General features: G+C 43.4%; 1 protein-coding gene across 2 annotated transcripts in view; it reads right to left on the bottom strand.

Moving 5' to 3' along the window:
• LOC134355730 (uncharacterized) overlaps nt 1-17271 on the bottom strand; it is a 71719-nt gene that overhangs the window by 9876 nt on the left and 44572 nt on the right. The window contains exons 1-2 of one of the 2 annotated variants that reach the window (XM_063066068.1): nt 15027-15092; nt 2451-2555 (exon numbers count right to left, since the gene is read on the bottom strand). In XM_063066068.1, the coding sequence (XP_062922138.1) occupies nt 2451-2555; nt 15027-15063 (142 nt within the window). In that variant the 5' untranslated portion in view covers nt 15064-15092. Of the gene's footprint in view, nt 1-2450; nt 2556-15026; nt 15093-17271 lie in introns of those variants that run through there. The other variant, XM_063066075.1, reaches the window with a different exon arrangement.

Here is a 17271-nt window from a genome sequence, read left to right as displayed (position 1 = left end):
GGGCTGGGTGTGTCTGCACCCACACCACCCACAGCCCCTGGCATTCCTCCTCTACCACGTGTCCCACACCCCTCCCGCAGCACTCCACCCTCACCATTCCCAACATCCTTTGCTTCCACCAGATTTACAAGCTTTCTCTCCGCTCTATGTTGACAAGTAATGTAATGTGCAAAAGTCTTAGGCACCTATATATAGCTAGGGTCCGTAAGACATTTGCACAGCCCTGTATCTCAGAACACAACTTAGAGTCATAGAGTCATAGAAGAATACAGCACAGAAACAAGCCTTTGGCCCTAGTCCATGCCAATCCATTTAAATTGCCTACTCCCATCGATCTGCACCAGGACCATCGCCTACCATCTATGTACTTATCCAAACTTCTCATAAACATTGAAATCAAGCTCGCCTGCACCACTTGTGCTGGCAACTCGTTCCACACTCTCACAACCCTGAGTGAAGAAGTTTCCCCTCATGCTCCCCTTAAACTTCTTACCTTTCACCCTTAACCCATGATCTCTAGTTGTAGTCCCACTCAAACTCAGTGGAAAAAGCCTGCTTGCATTTACCCTATCTATACCCCTCATAATTTTGCATACCTCTATCAAATCTCCTCTCAATTTTCTGCATTCCAAGGAATGAAGTCCTAACCTATTCAATCTTTCATTAGATGTCAGGTCTTCTCGACCCAGCAACATCCTTGCAATTTTTTTTCTCTGTGCTCCTTCAAACCTATTTACATCTTTCCTGTAGATAGGTGACCAAAACTCCAAGTTAAGCTTCACCAATGTCTTATACAACTTCAACATAACATCCCATCTCCTGTACTCAATACTTTGCTTTACGAAGGCCAATGTGTCAAAAGCTTTCTTTACGACCTCATCTACTCATAACACTACTTTCAATGAATTATGGACCTATGTTCCCAAATCCCTTTGTTCTATCACACTTATCCTTACAGACAGCAGATTCTAGCATCACAGTACCACTAACAAAGGAAGATCTGAAATAAAATTCTCTCACTTCTGATTGTTTGCTCAACATATGTCATTTGTTGTAGTCTCATTGGATGCTAGATTTATAACTTGACCTGGAGGATCTGTGGATGTCCCCTAATTTGGAAACATTCAGCTGGTCAGGCATCAGTGGAAAGCGAAAATATTAACATGCCAGGTCTTGGGTTATAAGCCCATAAGACAAAGGAGCAGAATTACGCCATTCAGCCCATCAAGTCTGTTCTGCCATTCGATCATGGCTAATTTAAAGGTTCAAAGGTTAATTTTATTGTCAGAGTATGCATGTACAATACTACTCTGATACTTGCCTTCTCTAGATATTCATTCATTACAGAAAGACCATGGGTGTTGATGAAAGAAAAGACATCAACCCCGACATAAAAAAGAAAATAAACAAAACTTGCAAACCCTAAAATCCCCCTCCCCCACAGAAAAAAAACAGCGACAATAAGTCCCAAGCCCCCCACTTGCAGAAAAGAACAGTAACAGGAGCACCAAAACCCCCAAACCCCCTGTTACACACAAGAAATTAACTGATCACCCACCTGCCAATTATCCACAAGAAAGAAAAGCTGAAGGAATCCAATGTAAAATGCAGTCTAATAATCACATAAATCTCAGAATATCAGAAACATCTTCTAGTCTGCATACCAGGAGAGCAGCCACAACAACTCAGTCCTTCCAATAAGAGTGACCGCCGACCTGGGTCCGAGTTTCCCTCTCAATCTCATTCTCCTGCCTTCTCCCTGTGATCTTTGACACCCTTACTAAGCAAGAATCTTTGACCCTCCGCTTTAAACACACCCAATGACTTGGCCTCCACAGCCAGCCAATGCCAAGAATTCCACAGGTTCACCACCCACTGGCTGAAGAAATCCTTGCTCATCTCTGCTCTAAATAGACATCCCTCTTTTCTGAGTCTGTGCCCTCTGGTCCTAAACTGCCCCACTATAGGAAACATCCTCTCCACTTCCATTCTCTAGGCCTTTCAATATTCGATTAGATGCCTTCAATAATCAAGAAACTATCAAACTCTACTTTAAATTTACCCAGCATCTGTGGCAATGAATTCCACAGATTCACTAGCCTCTGGCTAAAGAAATTCCTCCTCATCACTGTTCTAAAGTTACATCTTTTTAATCTTAGTCTGTGCCCTCAGGTCCTAGATTCTCTCACTATTGGAAACCTACTTTCAATTCAACTATATCTAGGCTTTTATTGTTAAATTACAATAAGATCGCTCCTCATTCTTCTAAACCAGTGAGTGCAAGCCCAGAGCCATCAACACATTATACATCATACGTTTATCCTTTCACTTAATCTTCTACTGCCCTTTCACCAGGAACTACAGCCAAATCGCCCACCTGTCAAATACCCACTGCGTTTGGCAAACATCTACACTACCTCTAGATAGGAGCAGAGTGCCTCAGTACTCACCGTCCAAATCCCTGTTACCACGTCGGCGCTTACGGATGCTGCGAGTTACAACACCATCGGAACAAAGCAGGATTAGGAACACAAGGAGCATGAAGCTGGAAAAACCTGGCAGGAAACAACAAAAATAAAGAAGTTATAAGGAATTGAGATTTGGATCTGAAATAAAATCATGATCAATGTGGTTCAATGTCATTAATTGATTGGAGGTCAATGTTGTACTTTGACAATATCACAAAAAAGTTCTGTGATAACTATGTGTGAGATGCACCTCAGTCTCTCAATTCCCTTTTTATCATCAGTTCCTAAATAGATTAGCTTTATTTGTCACATGTAAACATTGGAGCACACAGTGAAGTGCGTCGTTTGCGTCAACAACCAATACAGTCTGAGGTGGTTCTGGGGGAAGTCCACAGGAGTCATCGTGCTTACGGTGCCAGCCTCACACACTCATAACTTACTAACCCGACTGTACATTTTCGGAATGTGGGAGGAAACTGGAGCACCAGGAGGAAACCCACGTGGTCACAGGGCGAATGTGGTGCTCCTCCCCCTTCTCTTTCTTCCATGGTCTTCAATCCTCTCCCATCAGATTCCTTCTCTTCCAGTCCTTTATCTCTTTCATCAGTTAACTTCCCATCTCTGTACTTCACCACTTCCCCCTCTCCCGCTTTCACCTATCACCTGCCACCTTGTTCTCCTTCCTCCTCTTCCCCCCCCCCACCCCCACCTTCTTCCTTTCCTTTCCAGTCCTGAAGAATGGTCTCGGTCGGAACCGTCGACTGGACTCTTTTCCATAGATACTGCCTGGCTGCTGGGTTCCTCCAGAATTTTGTGCGTGTTGCTTTGGATTTCCAGCATCTGCAGATAATCTCATGCTTGTCACTCACCTCCTGCAAGCGCTTTCCAGCAGAAATGCTCTGCCCCATCCGGAGAGTTCTTGGAATAAGTGACAACCTTTGCACGGTTAATAGGTTTGAGCTGGTAGATGTTCCAATTGGCAATCTACAAGTCTTATCTCAATAGCAGTTTCTAACAATCACTGGGTATAAAATAATAAGTGCTCTGCCCCAGCTAGAGGCGGCATCAGAAACGCTGTAAATTGTTGTTTGTTATCACAAATGAAGCATTTCACCATATGTTTCGATGTACATGTGATAAATACAAGAATCTGAATCCGCACAGAGTGAAAGGCTCAATTATGGGGAATGGTTAACATATCCTCACCAACATCTAAAAGCCACATCTTAGCAGCGTGTATTTTGGGAATAAAGAACGGCTTTCAAATATAGGTTTGGATCTAATTTCTTTACAGCCAGATCAGACAGTTTATAAATGAAGATGTTGTTGAACTGTTTCTCTCTCTTGGCATAAGGACTCTGACTGAAACAACAGGAGCTCCCTGGACCAACCCCAAGAGAGCCATAGAGAAGGAATGGAGGTTGCTAATTTGTGGATCGGATTCTATGTAATTTAGGGAGTTTTTCCTAGAAAGGTGGCTGTTTACCAGTCTGTCGTGCGTCTGTGAGACTGAATCTTGGAGGATTTCCAACAGGAGGCACATGTTTTCCTCACCCGACAGTTTATGACAGAACTAACTTAAAGAGCAAAAAGGAACATGAGGCTGGACATTGGTATGACCTGAAAACTCAGTCGATCAGAGTCCCTAGCAAGATACACAAAATGATGGAGAAACTGAGTAACACAGACAGCATCTGGGAATAAATAGTTGATGTTTATGCCGGATGATGCTGAGGATGTTCTACGAGTCTGTGGTGGCCAGTGTGATCATGTTTGCTGTTGTGTGCTGGGGCAGCAGGCTGAGGGTAGCAGACACCAACAGAATCAACAAACTCATTCGTAAGGCCAGTGATGTTGTGGGGATGGAACTGTACTCTCTGATGGTGATGTCTGAAAAGAGGATGCTGTCCAAGTTGTATGCCATCTTGCTCAATGTCTCCCATCCACTACATAATGTACTCGGTGGGCACAGGAGTACATTCAGCCAGAGACTCATTCCACCGAGATGCAGCACAGAGCGTCATAGGAAGTCATTCCTGCCTGTGGCCATCAAACTTTACAACTCCTCCCTTGGAGGGTCAGACACCCTGAGCCAATAGGCTGGTCCTGGACTTACTTCCTGGCATAATTTACATATTACTATTTAACTATTTATGGTTTTATTACTATTTATTATTTATGGTGCAACTGTAACGAAAACCAACTTCCCCCGGGATCAATAAAGTATGACTATGACTATGTTTCAGGCTGTGATCCTTCATCAGGACTGTAAAGGGAAGGGGCTGAGGCCAGGGGGCAGAAGCATCAGAGTTCCTATGTATCAGAGAGATCCAGAAAGTTAAGGTAATGAGTTGGTGACCTTTGAGAAAGGTGAAGAACTGTAAAGTCATTTTAAGCAACTATGGGGCAGGGAGAAAGATAAAGGTTAGTTATACTTATCACATGTCAACGTCAAAACATACAGTGAAACGTTTGTTTCTGTCACTGACCAGCACAGTCCAAGGATGTGCTAGGGGCAGCCCACAAGTGTCGCCATGGTTCTGGCGCCAATGTAGCATGCCCATAATTCCTAACCCTAACCTGTGCATCCTTGGAATGTGGGACAAAACCGGAGCATCCGGAGGAAACCCAGGTGCTCACGGGGAGAAGAAACAAACTTCCTGCAGGCAGCAGCAGGAATTGAACGCAGATCAATAGCTCCATAAAGCATTCCACTAACCACTACACTATAGCAGTCCTACTCTTCACTTGTGTGATCAACTGCTTGACTTGTACTCCACTGACTCAACTACTGAATCTATTAACAGGTGAGCATAGGAAATACAAGCAGAAGTAGGCCATTTAGCCCCTTGATCAAGCGTTCCCAAACTTTTTTTTTATGCCATGGACCAATATGTTTAAGCAAGGGGTCCATGGATGGGAATCCCTGATCTAGATCAAGTGGATGGGCAGAGATATTTATTCCAGGATGGAAATGGCCAATATAAAGGGGCAGAAACTTAATGTGTTGGGGGAACAATGAAGAGGGAAGTAAGAGGTATTTTTTTCAAACACAGAGACTGACGGATGCATGGAACCCATTGCTAGGAATGGTGGCAAAGGCAGATACTTTAGGGAGATTTAAGAGACTCTCACATGGATGAATGAATAATGGAGGGCTATGTGGGAGGGAAGAGTTAGATTGACCTTGGGAGTAGATTGAAGTGTCAGCACGACATTGTGGGTTGAAGGGCCTGTACAATACTGTACTGTTCTATCTTCATTCAGTGGAAGGTGGACCCAAAATGTCCTCGGAATTTCTGGTACAGAATCCTACAGATGGAAATGTGATTAATGCCTGCTACATCTATTCACCCCTATAGTCCACAACACCCAAGCTGAATAACACTGGCCACCAAAAACATGGATTTTGTTTGTTCTAGCAATACACACAGAATGCTGAAGGAATTCAACAGGCCAGATAGCATCTACGGAAAAGAGTGCAGTGGGCATTTTGGGCCCAGACCCTTCATCAGAACTGTTTTGTCCTAATTGAGGAGTACTAACCTTCCACCTCACGGCAGATGTTGATATACTTACGTTTTCCAATTTCTCTTCAAACTGTATATTGCAAATGTAATTGGTTGAAGGAGTCTGCAAGACATACCATCATTTGTTTGTCTGGGCAATAATGAGGTTAATGAAAAGTTATTGGGGTGTGAACACAGTTCAGGAATGTGGGAGGGGAAGGTACGTGGGTGAAAATTAACCATCCCTTTCATAATCTTGTCAGTGGCTGCGTCCATGGCAGGATTTATCTCTTGGTGTATTTCTTTTACCAAGTGCTAATCTGTAGTTATTTTAGATTCCCCGCTGTTCTGAAAGAATGATACTCTTCTTTTTCTGGTTTTCATTTTGAAGAATTTGTTTATTCCCACAATGGATGCAGCTGAAGATTATTGACCAGTCTTCCTCATTACCTAAAGGGAACAAGCAGCATTCGCCCGGCCTGACTTTAAAAATCCTCAAAATGAGTTCAGCGGTGATCCTGCGTGTCTGATCAGATTGAACAGCCGGACGAAGAAGGGCCAGGGTCTATCCAGTTCACTTCTATCTCTCCGGTGCTGAGTGAGGACTTCCAGCCGATGGTGCCATGTGCCACAAGATTGGCTACTTGTTCAAAGTTCAAAGTAAATTTATCAACCAAGTAAGTATATTTCACCATAAACTACCCAGAGGTTCATTTTCTTGCAGGCATTCACAGTAGGACAAAGAGATGAAAAAACACACAAAGACTAGCAAGCACCCAATGTGCAAAAGGAGACAAACTATGAAAATACAAAATAAATAAATAATACTGAGAACATGAGCTGGAGAGTCCTTGAAAGTGAATCCATAGATTGTGGAACCAGCTCAGTGTTGAGGTGAGTGATATTATTCACACCTGTTTCAGGAACTCTTCCTGAACCTGTTGGTGTGGGGCCTAAGGTAGTCACTTCCTTCAGTTAGTCCTGACGAAGGGTCTCGGCCTGAAACGTAGACTGCACCTCTTCCTAGAGATGCTGCCTGGTCTTCTACGTTCACCAGCAACTTTGATGTGTGTTGCTAGTCACTTGTGCCATCAGTGCTTATTAGTTAGCCTACAACAGACACAGACGTGAGGATAGTCCCTCAGTGCACTTTCCTTTGGGAATCGAGCTTGCTCACCGCACCCCCCTCCGTCCTACCACAGTTATTTATACCCCTCACCCAGTTTGCATCCTAAATATGATATGAATCTAATTTGTCAGCATTGCTGGATTTGTAAAACATTTACCTGTTTCAAGGGTGATGACTGTTTTCAAAATGGAAATCATAATCCTCATGCAAGCAGAACCCCAACGCTTCTCTTGCTCTTTACTCTCTTCTCGCTGCTGCCACCAGGAAAGAGGAACGGAAGCTGTAGGTGACAACCATTCCCCTTCAACCATCAGGCTCCTGAGCCAGAGGGGATAACTTCACTCATCTCAACTCTGAACTGATTCCACAACCCATGGACTCAATTTCAAGGACTCTACAACTCATGTTCTCAGTATTATTTACTTCTTTGTTAATAAATTATTATTATTTGTTTCTCTGTGTTTGCACAGTTTGCCTTTTGCACCTCGGTTGCTTGTCAGTCGTTTCTGTGCAGTTCTTCATTGATTTTCTTGTATTGCTTTGTTCTACTGTGCATGCCTGCAAGAAAATGAATCTCAGGGTAGCATATGGTGACAAATATGTACTTTGTACTATGCAGTACTTTGAACTATGAACTGCCATTTTAGATTTTTGTGTAGTTTGTAAATAAAGTAAGAAAGTAGTCTTGCTAAAGTCATAGTTATAGTCATAGTCATACTTTATTGATCCAGGGGGAAATTGATTTTCATTACAGTTGCACCATAAATAATTAAATAGTAATAAAACCTTAAATAGTTAAATAGTAATATGTAAACTATGCCAGGAAATAAGCCCAGGACCAGCCTATTGGCTCAGGGTGTCTGACCCTCCAACGGAGGAGTTGTAAGGTTTGATGGCCACAGGCAGGAATGACTTCCTATGACGCTCTGTGCTGCATCTCGGTGGAATGAGTCTCTGGCTGAATGTACTCCTGTGCCCACCCAGTACATTATGTAGTGGATGGGAGACATTGACCAAGATGGCATGCAACTTAGACAGCATCCTCTTTTCAGACACCACCGTCAGAGAGTGCAGTTCCATCCCCACAACATCACTGGCCTTACGAATGAGATTGTTGATTCTGTTGGTGTCTGCTACCCTCAGCCTGCTGCCCCAGCTCACAACAGCAAACATGATAGCACTGGCCACCACAGACTCATAGAACATCCTCAGCATCGTCAGGCAGATGTTATAGGACCTCAATCTCCTCAGGAAATAGAGTCGGCTCTGACCCTTCTTGTAGACAGCCTCAGTGTTCTTTGACCAGTCCAGTTTATTGTTAATTCGTATCCTCAGGTATTTGTAATCTTCCACCATGTCCCCACTGACCCTCTGGATGGAAACAGGGGTCGCCGGTACCTTAGCTCTCCTCAGGTCTACCACCAGCGGTAGTTATCAATTTACTTTTGTGAGCTCGATGCAGGACTAGTCCTCCTTAATGTTGCCATCTGGAAGTCCTCCCTCTTTGATCATGATTCCTGCCTCCCATTGCTCCTGCCCCATGCATCTACATCTGGAAGCTGCTCCCTGCTGGTTCAATGGATTGAGAGATTGAAAGATTCAAAGGATTCCGGGGGGTTGTTACTTTCTGAGCCTCCCACCTGCTTCACCTTCTGAAGCTGGGACGGGGATGATAAAGCAAATCCTATAACTCCAGAGAGCCACTCAGCACATGAAAATGCCTTGGAGTGACCTTCAGCACTCAACATTCCCAATGTGTGATCTGACGGGTAGGGTGCTATGACCAGATGCCAGCATCTAGTGCCCACGCACAATAGGGACATCCAGACCGTCACCAAATACAGATCAGAGATGCTGCTCAGGAAGATTTCTGCTGTGGGTTCAATCTCAACGTGGGCCCTGGTTGAACCTGGAGTCTTGCAAGCTCATCATGGCAGAGAACTGCTTTCAGTTCCCTGAAGAATAACAGCCTCTGTGTGCATCATCTGGCAGAAATGATGAGATAAACCAAGCAGGATTACCTCAGGATACAGAAATATTGTGTTCCTCAGATATAATTCCACCTCTCTGGTCAGTTCAAATACCATATTCTATGTAATACAATCCTCTCTCTGCTGGCTTTTCCTCCCTATCACTGGAATTTTTAGACTTATGTCTGCAAGTGGGATAAACACAACGCCTTCCAATACATCTCCCTCCCCGTCATTCAGAGCCCCAAACAGTGCTTCAGGTGAGGTGAAGCTTCACCTCAAGTCTGTCAGGATTGTCCACTGTATCAATAAACAATAGACAATAGGTGCAGGGGTAGGCCATTCGGCCCTTCGAGCCAGCACCGCCATTCACTGTGATCATGGCTGATCATCCACAATCAGTATCCAGTTCCTGCCTTATCCCCATAACCTTTGATTCCGCTATCTTTAAGAGCTCTATCTAACTCTTTCTTCAAAGCAACCAGAGAATTGGCCTCCACTGCCTTCTGAGGCAGAGCATTCCACAGATCCACAACTCGCTGGGTAAAAAAGTTTTTCCTCAACTCCGTTCTAAATGGCCTACCCCTTATTCTTAAACTGTGGCCTCTGGTTCTGGACTCACCCATCAGCGGGAACATGCTTCCTGCCTGCAGCATGTCCAATCCCTTAATAATCTTATATGTTTCAATCAGATCCCCTCTCATCCTTCTAAATTCCAGTGTATACAAGGCAGGTCGCTCCAATCTTTCAACATATGACAGTCCTGCCATCCCGTGAATTAACCTTGTGAACATATGCAGCACTCCCTCAATAGCAAGAATGTCCTTTCTCAAATTTGGAGACCAAAACTGCACACAATACTCCAGGTGTGGTCTCACCAGGGCCCTGTACAGCTGCAGAAGGACCGCTTTGCTCCCATACTCAATTCCCCTTGTTATGAAGGCCAGCATGCCATTAGCTTTCTTCACTAGCTTTCTGTACAAGCCCAATTGCTCCAATCTTTCAACATATCACAGTCCTGCCATCCCAGGAATTAACCTCGTGAACCTACGCTGCACTCCCTCAATAGCAAGAATGTCCTTCCTCAAATTTGGAGACCGAATCTGCACACGATACTCCAGGTGTGGTCTCACCAGAGCCCTGTACAACTGCAGAAGCACCTCTTTGCTCTTATACTCAACTCATGCTCCTGGTGTGGCCTGCTCCATATATGCGAGACCCAACGTAGACTGAGGGACAGCCTTGTTGGGCACCTTCACTCAGTCTTCCACAAAAGGTGACTTGACTTCCCATTCCCATTCTGACATGTCGGTCTATGGACTCCTCTACTGCCAAGGTGAGGCCACACTCAAGTTTGAGGAGAAACACCTCATTTCCGTCTGTGTAGCCCCCAGCCTGATGGCATTAACATCAATTTGTCTTACTTCCAATAATTTCTTCCCTCTCCCCCTTGTCTTCTCCTCACCCACCCATCACTCCCCTCTGGTGCCCCTCCTCCTTCCCTTTCTCCCATGGTCCACTCTCCTCTCCTATCAGGTTCCTTCTTCTTCAGCCCTTTACCTCTTCAACCTATCACCTCCCAACTTCTTACTTCATCTCCCCTCACACACCCACGCAACTGGTCTCAACTGGTCTCACTTACCACCTGCCAACTTCTACTCCTTCCTCTTCCACCACCATTTTTTGTTACTTATTTCCCCTTCCTTTTCAATCCTGATGATGAAGGGTCTCGGCCTGAAATGTTGACCATCTATTTTTCTCCACGGATGCTGCCTGACCTGCTGAGTTCCTCCAGCATTTTGTGTGTTTTGCTCAAGATTTCCAGTTTTACAGAAACACTTGTGTGCACTGGAATCTTTATTTTAAAAGGGTAAGTAATGAATTTCATCATTTTTTAAGAATTTTAAGAAGAGTCTTTGCCTAGAAATACGGGTTTAAGCTGTAATTGTAAGGCAGGGAGATGCAGCACTTGTTTTAGTGACCTTGGTTAAGAAAGGCCTCCAAGAGGACCACAACCTTGTCGTGGTTTGGAGATTTCTGTGCCTCAGTGACTCGGAGAGCGATGGTGGCTGGAGTCAGGGCTTTATGCTTTGACTTTTGGTAGGGTCACCCAGGCCAAACAGGTCGCAGGTAAGAGACCAGACTAAGAGTGGTCCACCAGTCCTCCAGGTTCGGGGGTTCATTTCAGGGCTGACAACAACTGACTGGTCAAACGAGACTGTTATTGAAACAGCAATAAAGAATCCTTCCACATCTGCATGCAATGGTATTCCCGAGTCTCCTCCGGGGATTTGCATGACTGACAGTAAACTGGGAGGAGGCTACTGACACAATGAAAGAAGCTGTGAACGCCACCAGAGATGGAGGACCTTCACTGCTGCCCTAAATGCCAGCGGTGTAACGGGCAAAAGAAAGATAGAAGATGTTAAGGAAGGAATGATAACCCAAGGAAATCCCTTGTTTTCTTCACTCAGTGCCATGGAATCTAAAATATCCACAGCAGGGGCTCTAGTTAAACATTTTGAAGAACCAATTAAGCATCTAACAAGGGAGCGCTGCCTCAGCATGAGGTTAAAATAACTGCTTCAGTGTATGGGGTTGTCCTAGTTATAAACTAGAACAGAAGGTCTTCTGACTCACAGCTGGGTGAGCTAACCACAGATTAGGTAGGCATTTGTGTTGCAATTCATAAGGATATTAATTGGGCTTTGGGAAATTTTTCTTTCATGAAGTCACCAAGTAATAATCCTCATTGTTGGTACTTGCCTGGAAACCAGATTGTGTAATGTAACGTTTTTGTGCATCGTGTGAACCAGTTTCAATGAAAAAGCAAAATTTGATGGAAAATCAGTGATTTTCTTTGAGTTGCACAGTCTTGGACTTTCTATCCGGTCCCTCATGCATCTGTAGAAAGTGGCTCAGTTAGGCACGACTGACCGACTGGACTCTCATCTTCCATTCACTTGTCCATGGTCACTCATGCCATAACAGTTCATCACAGTGCCTGTCAGGGACCTTACCCATTACTTAAAGGAGATCTACTGTGGGTGAACCCACATCAAGCTGGGTTCAGTATTAAGTAATTTATTTACCCAGCCCTCTGTCATCTTTATCCCAACATCCGCCCAGACGAGAATCTTATCACCCTCCGCACATCATCAGCATCCACTCACCCAACTGACCTGATCTGTCCCTCGACCATTCAGTGCACCTACTGATGTGCCACTTCTTCCCACCCCAATTCCCAAAACCCCTGACAGAGAACACCTCCCTCAATTATTGAAACTTCACCTGGCTATTGACTCCAGCTCAAGTTCTTGTTTTGAAGATTTAAAGGCCAGCTTTATTTGTCAGGTGCACTTCGAAACATCAAAGCATACAGTGAGATGCATTGTTTACATCAACAATCAACAAAGGCCAAGGAGGTGCTGGGGGCCGCCCGCGAACGTCGCCATGCTTCCAACGTTAATGCAACATGCCCGCACCTTACTAACCCTGACCCATAGAATGTGCGAGGAAAGCAGAGAACCCGGAGGAAACCCACACAGTCATAGCGAGAATGGACAGTGGTGGGAATCAAATCCTGAACATGATCACTGGTGTTGTAAAGTTTTATGCCGAGCATGCTTCCCCCAGCTGAATCTTTACTTGATTACTGACCCTACCACCATCCACCAGAACGTCCCCTGACAACTGATCCTATTCCCAACTGTCACACCCTTACCTGGGCAGTGACTTCTCACAGGATTACGGATCCTAAGTATACCCTACCCCACAACTTTCATTGTATGTTCTCCTTACCATAACCACTTGTTCTTCTGGCTATTGCCAAACAGCCCCAGACTTCCAATTATTTCTCATCATCTCCACCTAACAATCAGCAATGACTCGTCTTCCCTTCCCTAACCCTTCACACCAATCTTCTCTTCCCCGTAGACCTCCAACTTTCGAAATACCCAGGCTCCTTCATATATTCCAGCTTCATGAAGGAAGTGAAGGAAAAGTTCACTCTCTTATGCTTCTTTTTGCTCTCTTTTTGCAATACTTATTTAATTTAAATTGTGTACTACTGCTGCAAAACAACATATTTCATAGAATATGCTAGTGATATTAAACCTGACTCTGATCCTGATTCTGGTACCTTGGGCCTCATGTGTTAACTGAATTTTACACACGATGAACAAAACAAGTAGCCGGTCATTCTGAACAGACTGATGATTTGGTTAGATAGACACTGAGCAACCTCTCAGCAATCAAGTTTACCTTTCCTGTTACTACAACGGCCAAGGCCAGAATTCTACTTGACACAGAACTGCTCTTCAGAGAAGTAATTACCTGTCCAAAAATCTTGGCCTTATTGCTGATGAACAGATTATTGATTGAAGTTTTTGCTAATCTGGGGCTGTGCAAACGAGGGGTAAGGACCAGGAATCTCCTTACACCAGGGAAATGGGGCTCCATTGTATCCTCGATGTAGCTGCAACGCTAACGAAAGGCAGCTGGAGTGGAAGGCATGATCTAGGAAATTCCACAACAGTCTGCGATTGGGAGGAAATGGGCCATGAGATGATAACAATGTTCAAAGAAATGTATCAGCAAATTGATCCCTAATGAAGTCAACACCAAAGTTCTATATTTTGGGTTTGTGCTTATATCTTGGTCTACTTTTCCCATGTCCATGAACTGCAGTCTGTTCCAAAGGCAATGTCAGCCCCCACCACACCCACCTCCCATCAGGAGAGACATCAGAAGATAAAGTAACTGATCTGGTCTAATCTCAGCTAAATAAAAGTTAAAATATCTCTCTTTTTGTAAGTTCCAATACTTGGAAAATTTTGTATAAAATCCTTAGGACGAAGGCAATGATGAGAAGTAATCGCAAAACTGGACAGTGAATTAGGGAGCCTGAGTGACAATGCCGAGGTGATTTGTCATCTTAGTTTTAGCTTTCTCTTTTCCAAAGTATAGTTTCTGTGAGGTCTCCATTCCCTTGATTAAAACCAATGGCAAACAGAATGTTTACACAATTTACAGCAAACACACACAAGCAGATAGATCTCCTTGACAGCAGAATCTTAATAAAGCTAGTCTACATATAATTGTTCGTATAACCATGGAATCCTCAACTGTGCTCATACAGTCCTCTGCAAAAGTCCTGAGACCATAAACTCTAGTATATTTATGTATCGCACTGTACTGCTGCCACATGATCAAAGTAAATATCATGACATACTGTATGGGAGTGATGATAAACCTGATTCTGATTTGGGTTTCTATTGTGGATTGAGAGTGGGAAGGGGCAGGGAGAGGGGAATCACGGTTGGGAAAAGGGGAAGGGAGCAGGAAGCACCTCAGAGACTTGTAGTGGATCAATAAACCAATTGTTTGGAATCAAATGACCTTGCCTGGTGTCTCAGGGTTGGGTAAATCTGTACCCACGTCACCCACCACCCCTGGCACACCTTCTCTGCCACCTGTCCCACACTCTTCACCATTCACAATATCTTTTGCGTCCGCCACATTTACAACTTTCTCGCCGCCTCACATTGACAAATAGCGTACTATGCGGGTGTCTTAGGCACCCTAGTTATATATTTGTGCCTAAGACTTTTGCACGGTATTAGACTGAACTGATATCCTCTATATAATTAACATAATCTGCAGTCCTCAGGCATTTATTCTTAAAGTTTTACACCAACACAATAATTCTATTCCTTTTAGGAGCTTTAAGCATAAAAACAAAACAAAAATAAATCTATTTTAGTTCTGTGCTTTACAGCTGATTACACCTTTGCATAACTTGGCAGACACAATTGTACTGCGCATTGGAGGGACAAAAAAGGCACAGTAATAGGCAATAAAAAATCAGAATGAAGATTCATTTGAACTGTTTCTAATTTTCAATATCACCTTATTTCCGTTGAGAAGGTAATATAAAACAAATACTTACCTGAGAAAGAGCTCATGTTGTTATCCCAAAACCTCATGATCTAATAGAGCTCATAGTTTATACAGCGATACCCATTCTTTCACTGTTTATGGGCGGAGTTAAGCTGATGTATATATGTAGCAGAAATGCATATTAAACAACCATCCAGGAAGCTTTATAGTTGGTGCTGCACAGGGCTCTTGAATCTTTTATAGTGCCCCACCAAACCAACTAATGTACATATTAAATATGGTAAAAAGTCACTACCATTAAATGGAAATAATAATTCTGTTTATTAACTTTCTGAATTCTAATTCAAGTACTTCTAAATCATACTCGTTTGCCTAAAATCAAAAACATCTGATAACCTATTGAACTGAATTCGTAAATTAAACTATCGTTTTCATCTAAAAAGGAATGGGGATAACGTAGCAATGCACACCAGCTACTGAACAAAGCTGTCACCATTTAGTGAGTAGGTCAATAATCTTCTCATAACTACATTGCCACTGTTTTAGTTAACTTACAATGCTGTGACATGCTCCCTTTGCCTAATGACATTAACGCCATAAAAATAAGGCAATTAATCCACTGGATAAATTCAGAAAAATCTCCTCTAACCGGAGTGGTTAGAATGTGTATACATGTGGATTCGTTAAATAGCACATATTTATCCGAAAAGGAGCTTAATAATGACAGGAGGGAGAATAGAAATGGAAGGATACTATGTGAGCATTAGATAAAAAAAAGTTTTGACCTGCAGAAATATCGAACCGTGGGGATGACTGGCTTGATTCTCTGCTCTATGTGTTCACAATTCTAAAAGTTAGTACATTTTCTTAGACATAAATATAGCATATTCAGTAGCAAATAGGCAGTGACCTGGATCAAAAGGAGTAAAATATCTACCCTTCTTCAAATATTTTTAACTTGTGAGAAGCACATTCAGATAGTGTCAAAGTGAGGTTGTAAGCAATATTTAATATAATACCACTAACATAACATAACACAAGAAGCAGAACTCTGAATCTGGTTTATTATCACCGACACGTGTCATTAAATGTGTTGTTTTTTTGGCAGCAGCACAGTTCAAGGCATAAATATTACTATACAGTTCTGTGCAAAGGTCTTGGGCATATACGTACAGCTAGGTTGCCTAAGACTTTTGCAAGGTACTGTAGTCATTTTATGTATTGCACTGTACTACTGCCACAAAATAAATATAAGTTTCATGACATATGTGAGTGATGATAAACCTCATTCTGATATGGGTTTCTCTTGGGGACTGAGAGTGGGAAGGGGGCAGGGAGAGGGGACTCATGGTTGGGAAGAGGAAGGGGGAGAGGGGAGGATGTGGGAAGCACCGGAGAGACATTCTGTAATGATCAGTAAACCAATTGTTTGACATCAAATGACCTTGCCTGTTGTGTCTGCACCTGCGCCAACACCGACCCCGGGCATTCCTTCTCTGCCACCTGTCTGAAACCCCCCCGTACTGCTTCACCCTCACCATTCCCAATGGCTTTTGCCTCTGCCAGATTTATAAGCTCGCTCTCCACTTCTCGTTGATAAATACAGCACTGTGCAAAAATCTTAGGCACGCATAGATAGAGTGCCTAAAACTTTTGCGCAGTTCTGTAAATTACAATAAAACTAATTAATAAATAAACAGTTGTAAAAGAGGAATAGTGAAGAGGTATTCTAGGTCCATGGACCGTTCAGAAATCTTTCCACTGCTGACATCTCGATGAGGACTAGTATGCGTTCTGATCTCCCCTTCCTGAATTCCACAATCAATTCCTTGTTCTTGTTGATATTGGGTGCAAAGATTGTTGTAGTGACACCACTCGACCAGCTGATCTATTACCCTCTTGTACGCATCCTCGTCACCATCTCAGATTCTGCCAACAATAGTGCTGTCATTTGTGAGTGTATCAATGGCGTACACTTAATGTAGACTGAACAAGTAATGTGGAAACCAGCTGAATTAGACTCCCCAGTACAAAAGACTTAACCAAGGATCTCCAAGACATGTGATCAAGAACTGTGAACAGTGTTCTTCATTTTGAGGAACTCATAAGTGCTTTGAGCATGAGTTCAGGTAAAATATTGTATCTATCAAAGTAATATACCAGTATTGTGTGGGCGCGTGGCCAAGCGGCCAAGGCATTGGACTAGCGACCTGAAGGTCGTGAGTTCGAGCCCCAGCCGAGGCAACGTGTTATGTCCTTGAACAAGACACTTAATCACACATTGCTCTGCGACG

Source organism: Mobula hypostoma, chromosome 1, assembly GCF_963921235.1.
Source record: "Mobula hypostoma chromosome 1, sMobHyp1.1, whole genome shotgun sequence".
In the NCBI taxonomy this organism is placed as follows: domain Eukaryota; kingdom Metazoa; phylum Chordata; class Chondrichthyes; order Myliobatiformes; family Myliobatidae; genus Mobula; species Mobula hypostoma.
This window is presented reverse-complemented; position numbering and strand designations above follow the sequence as displayed.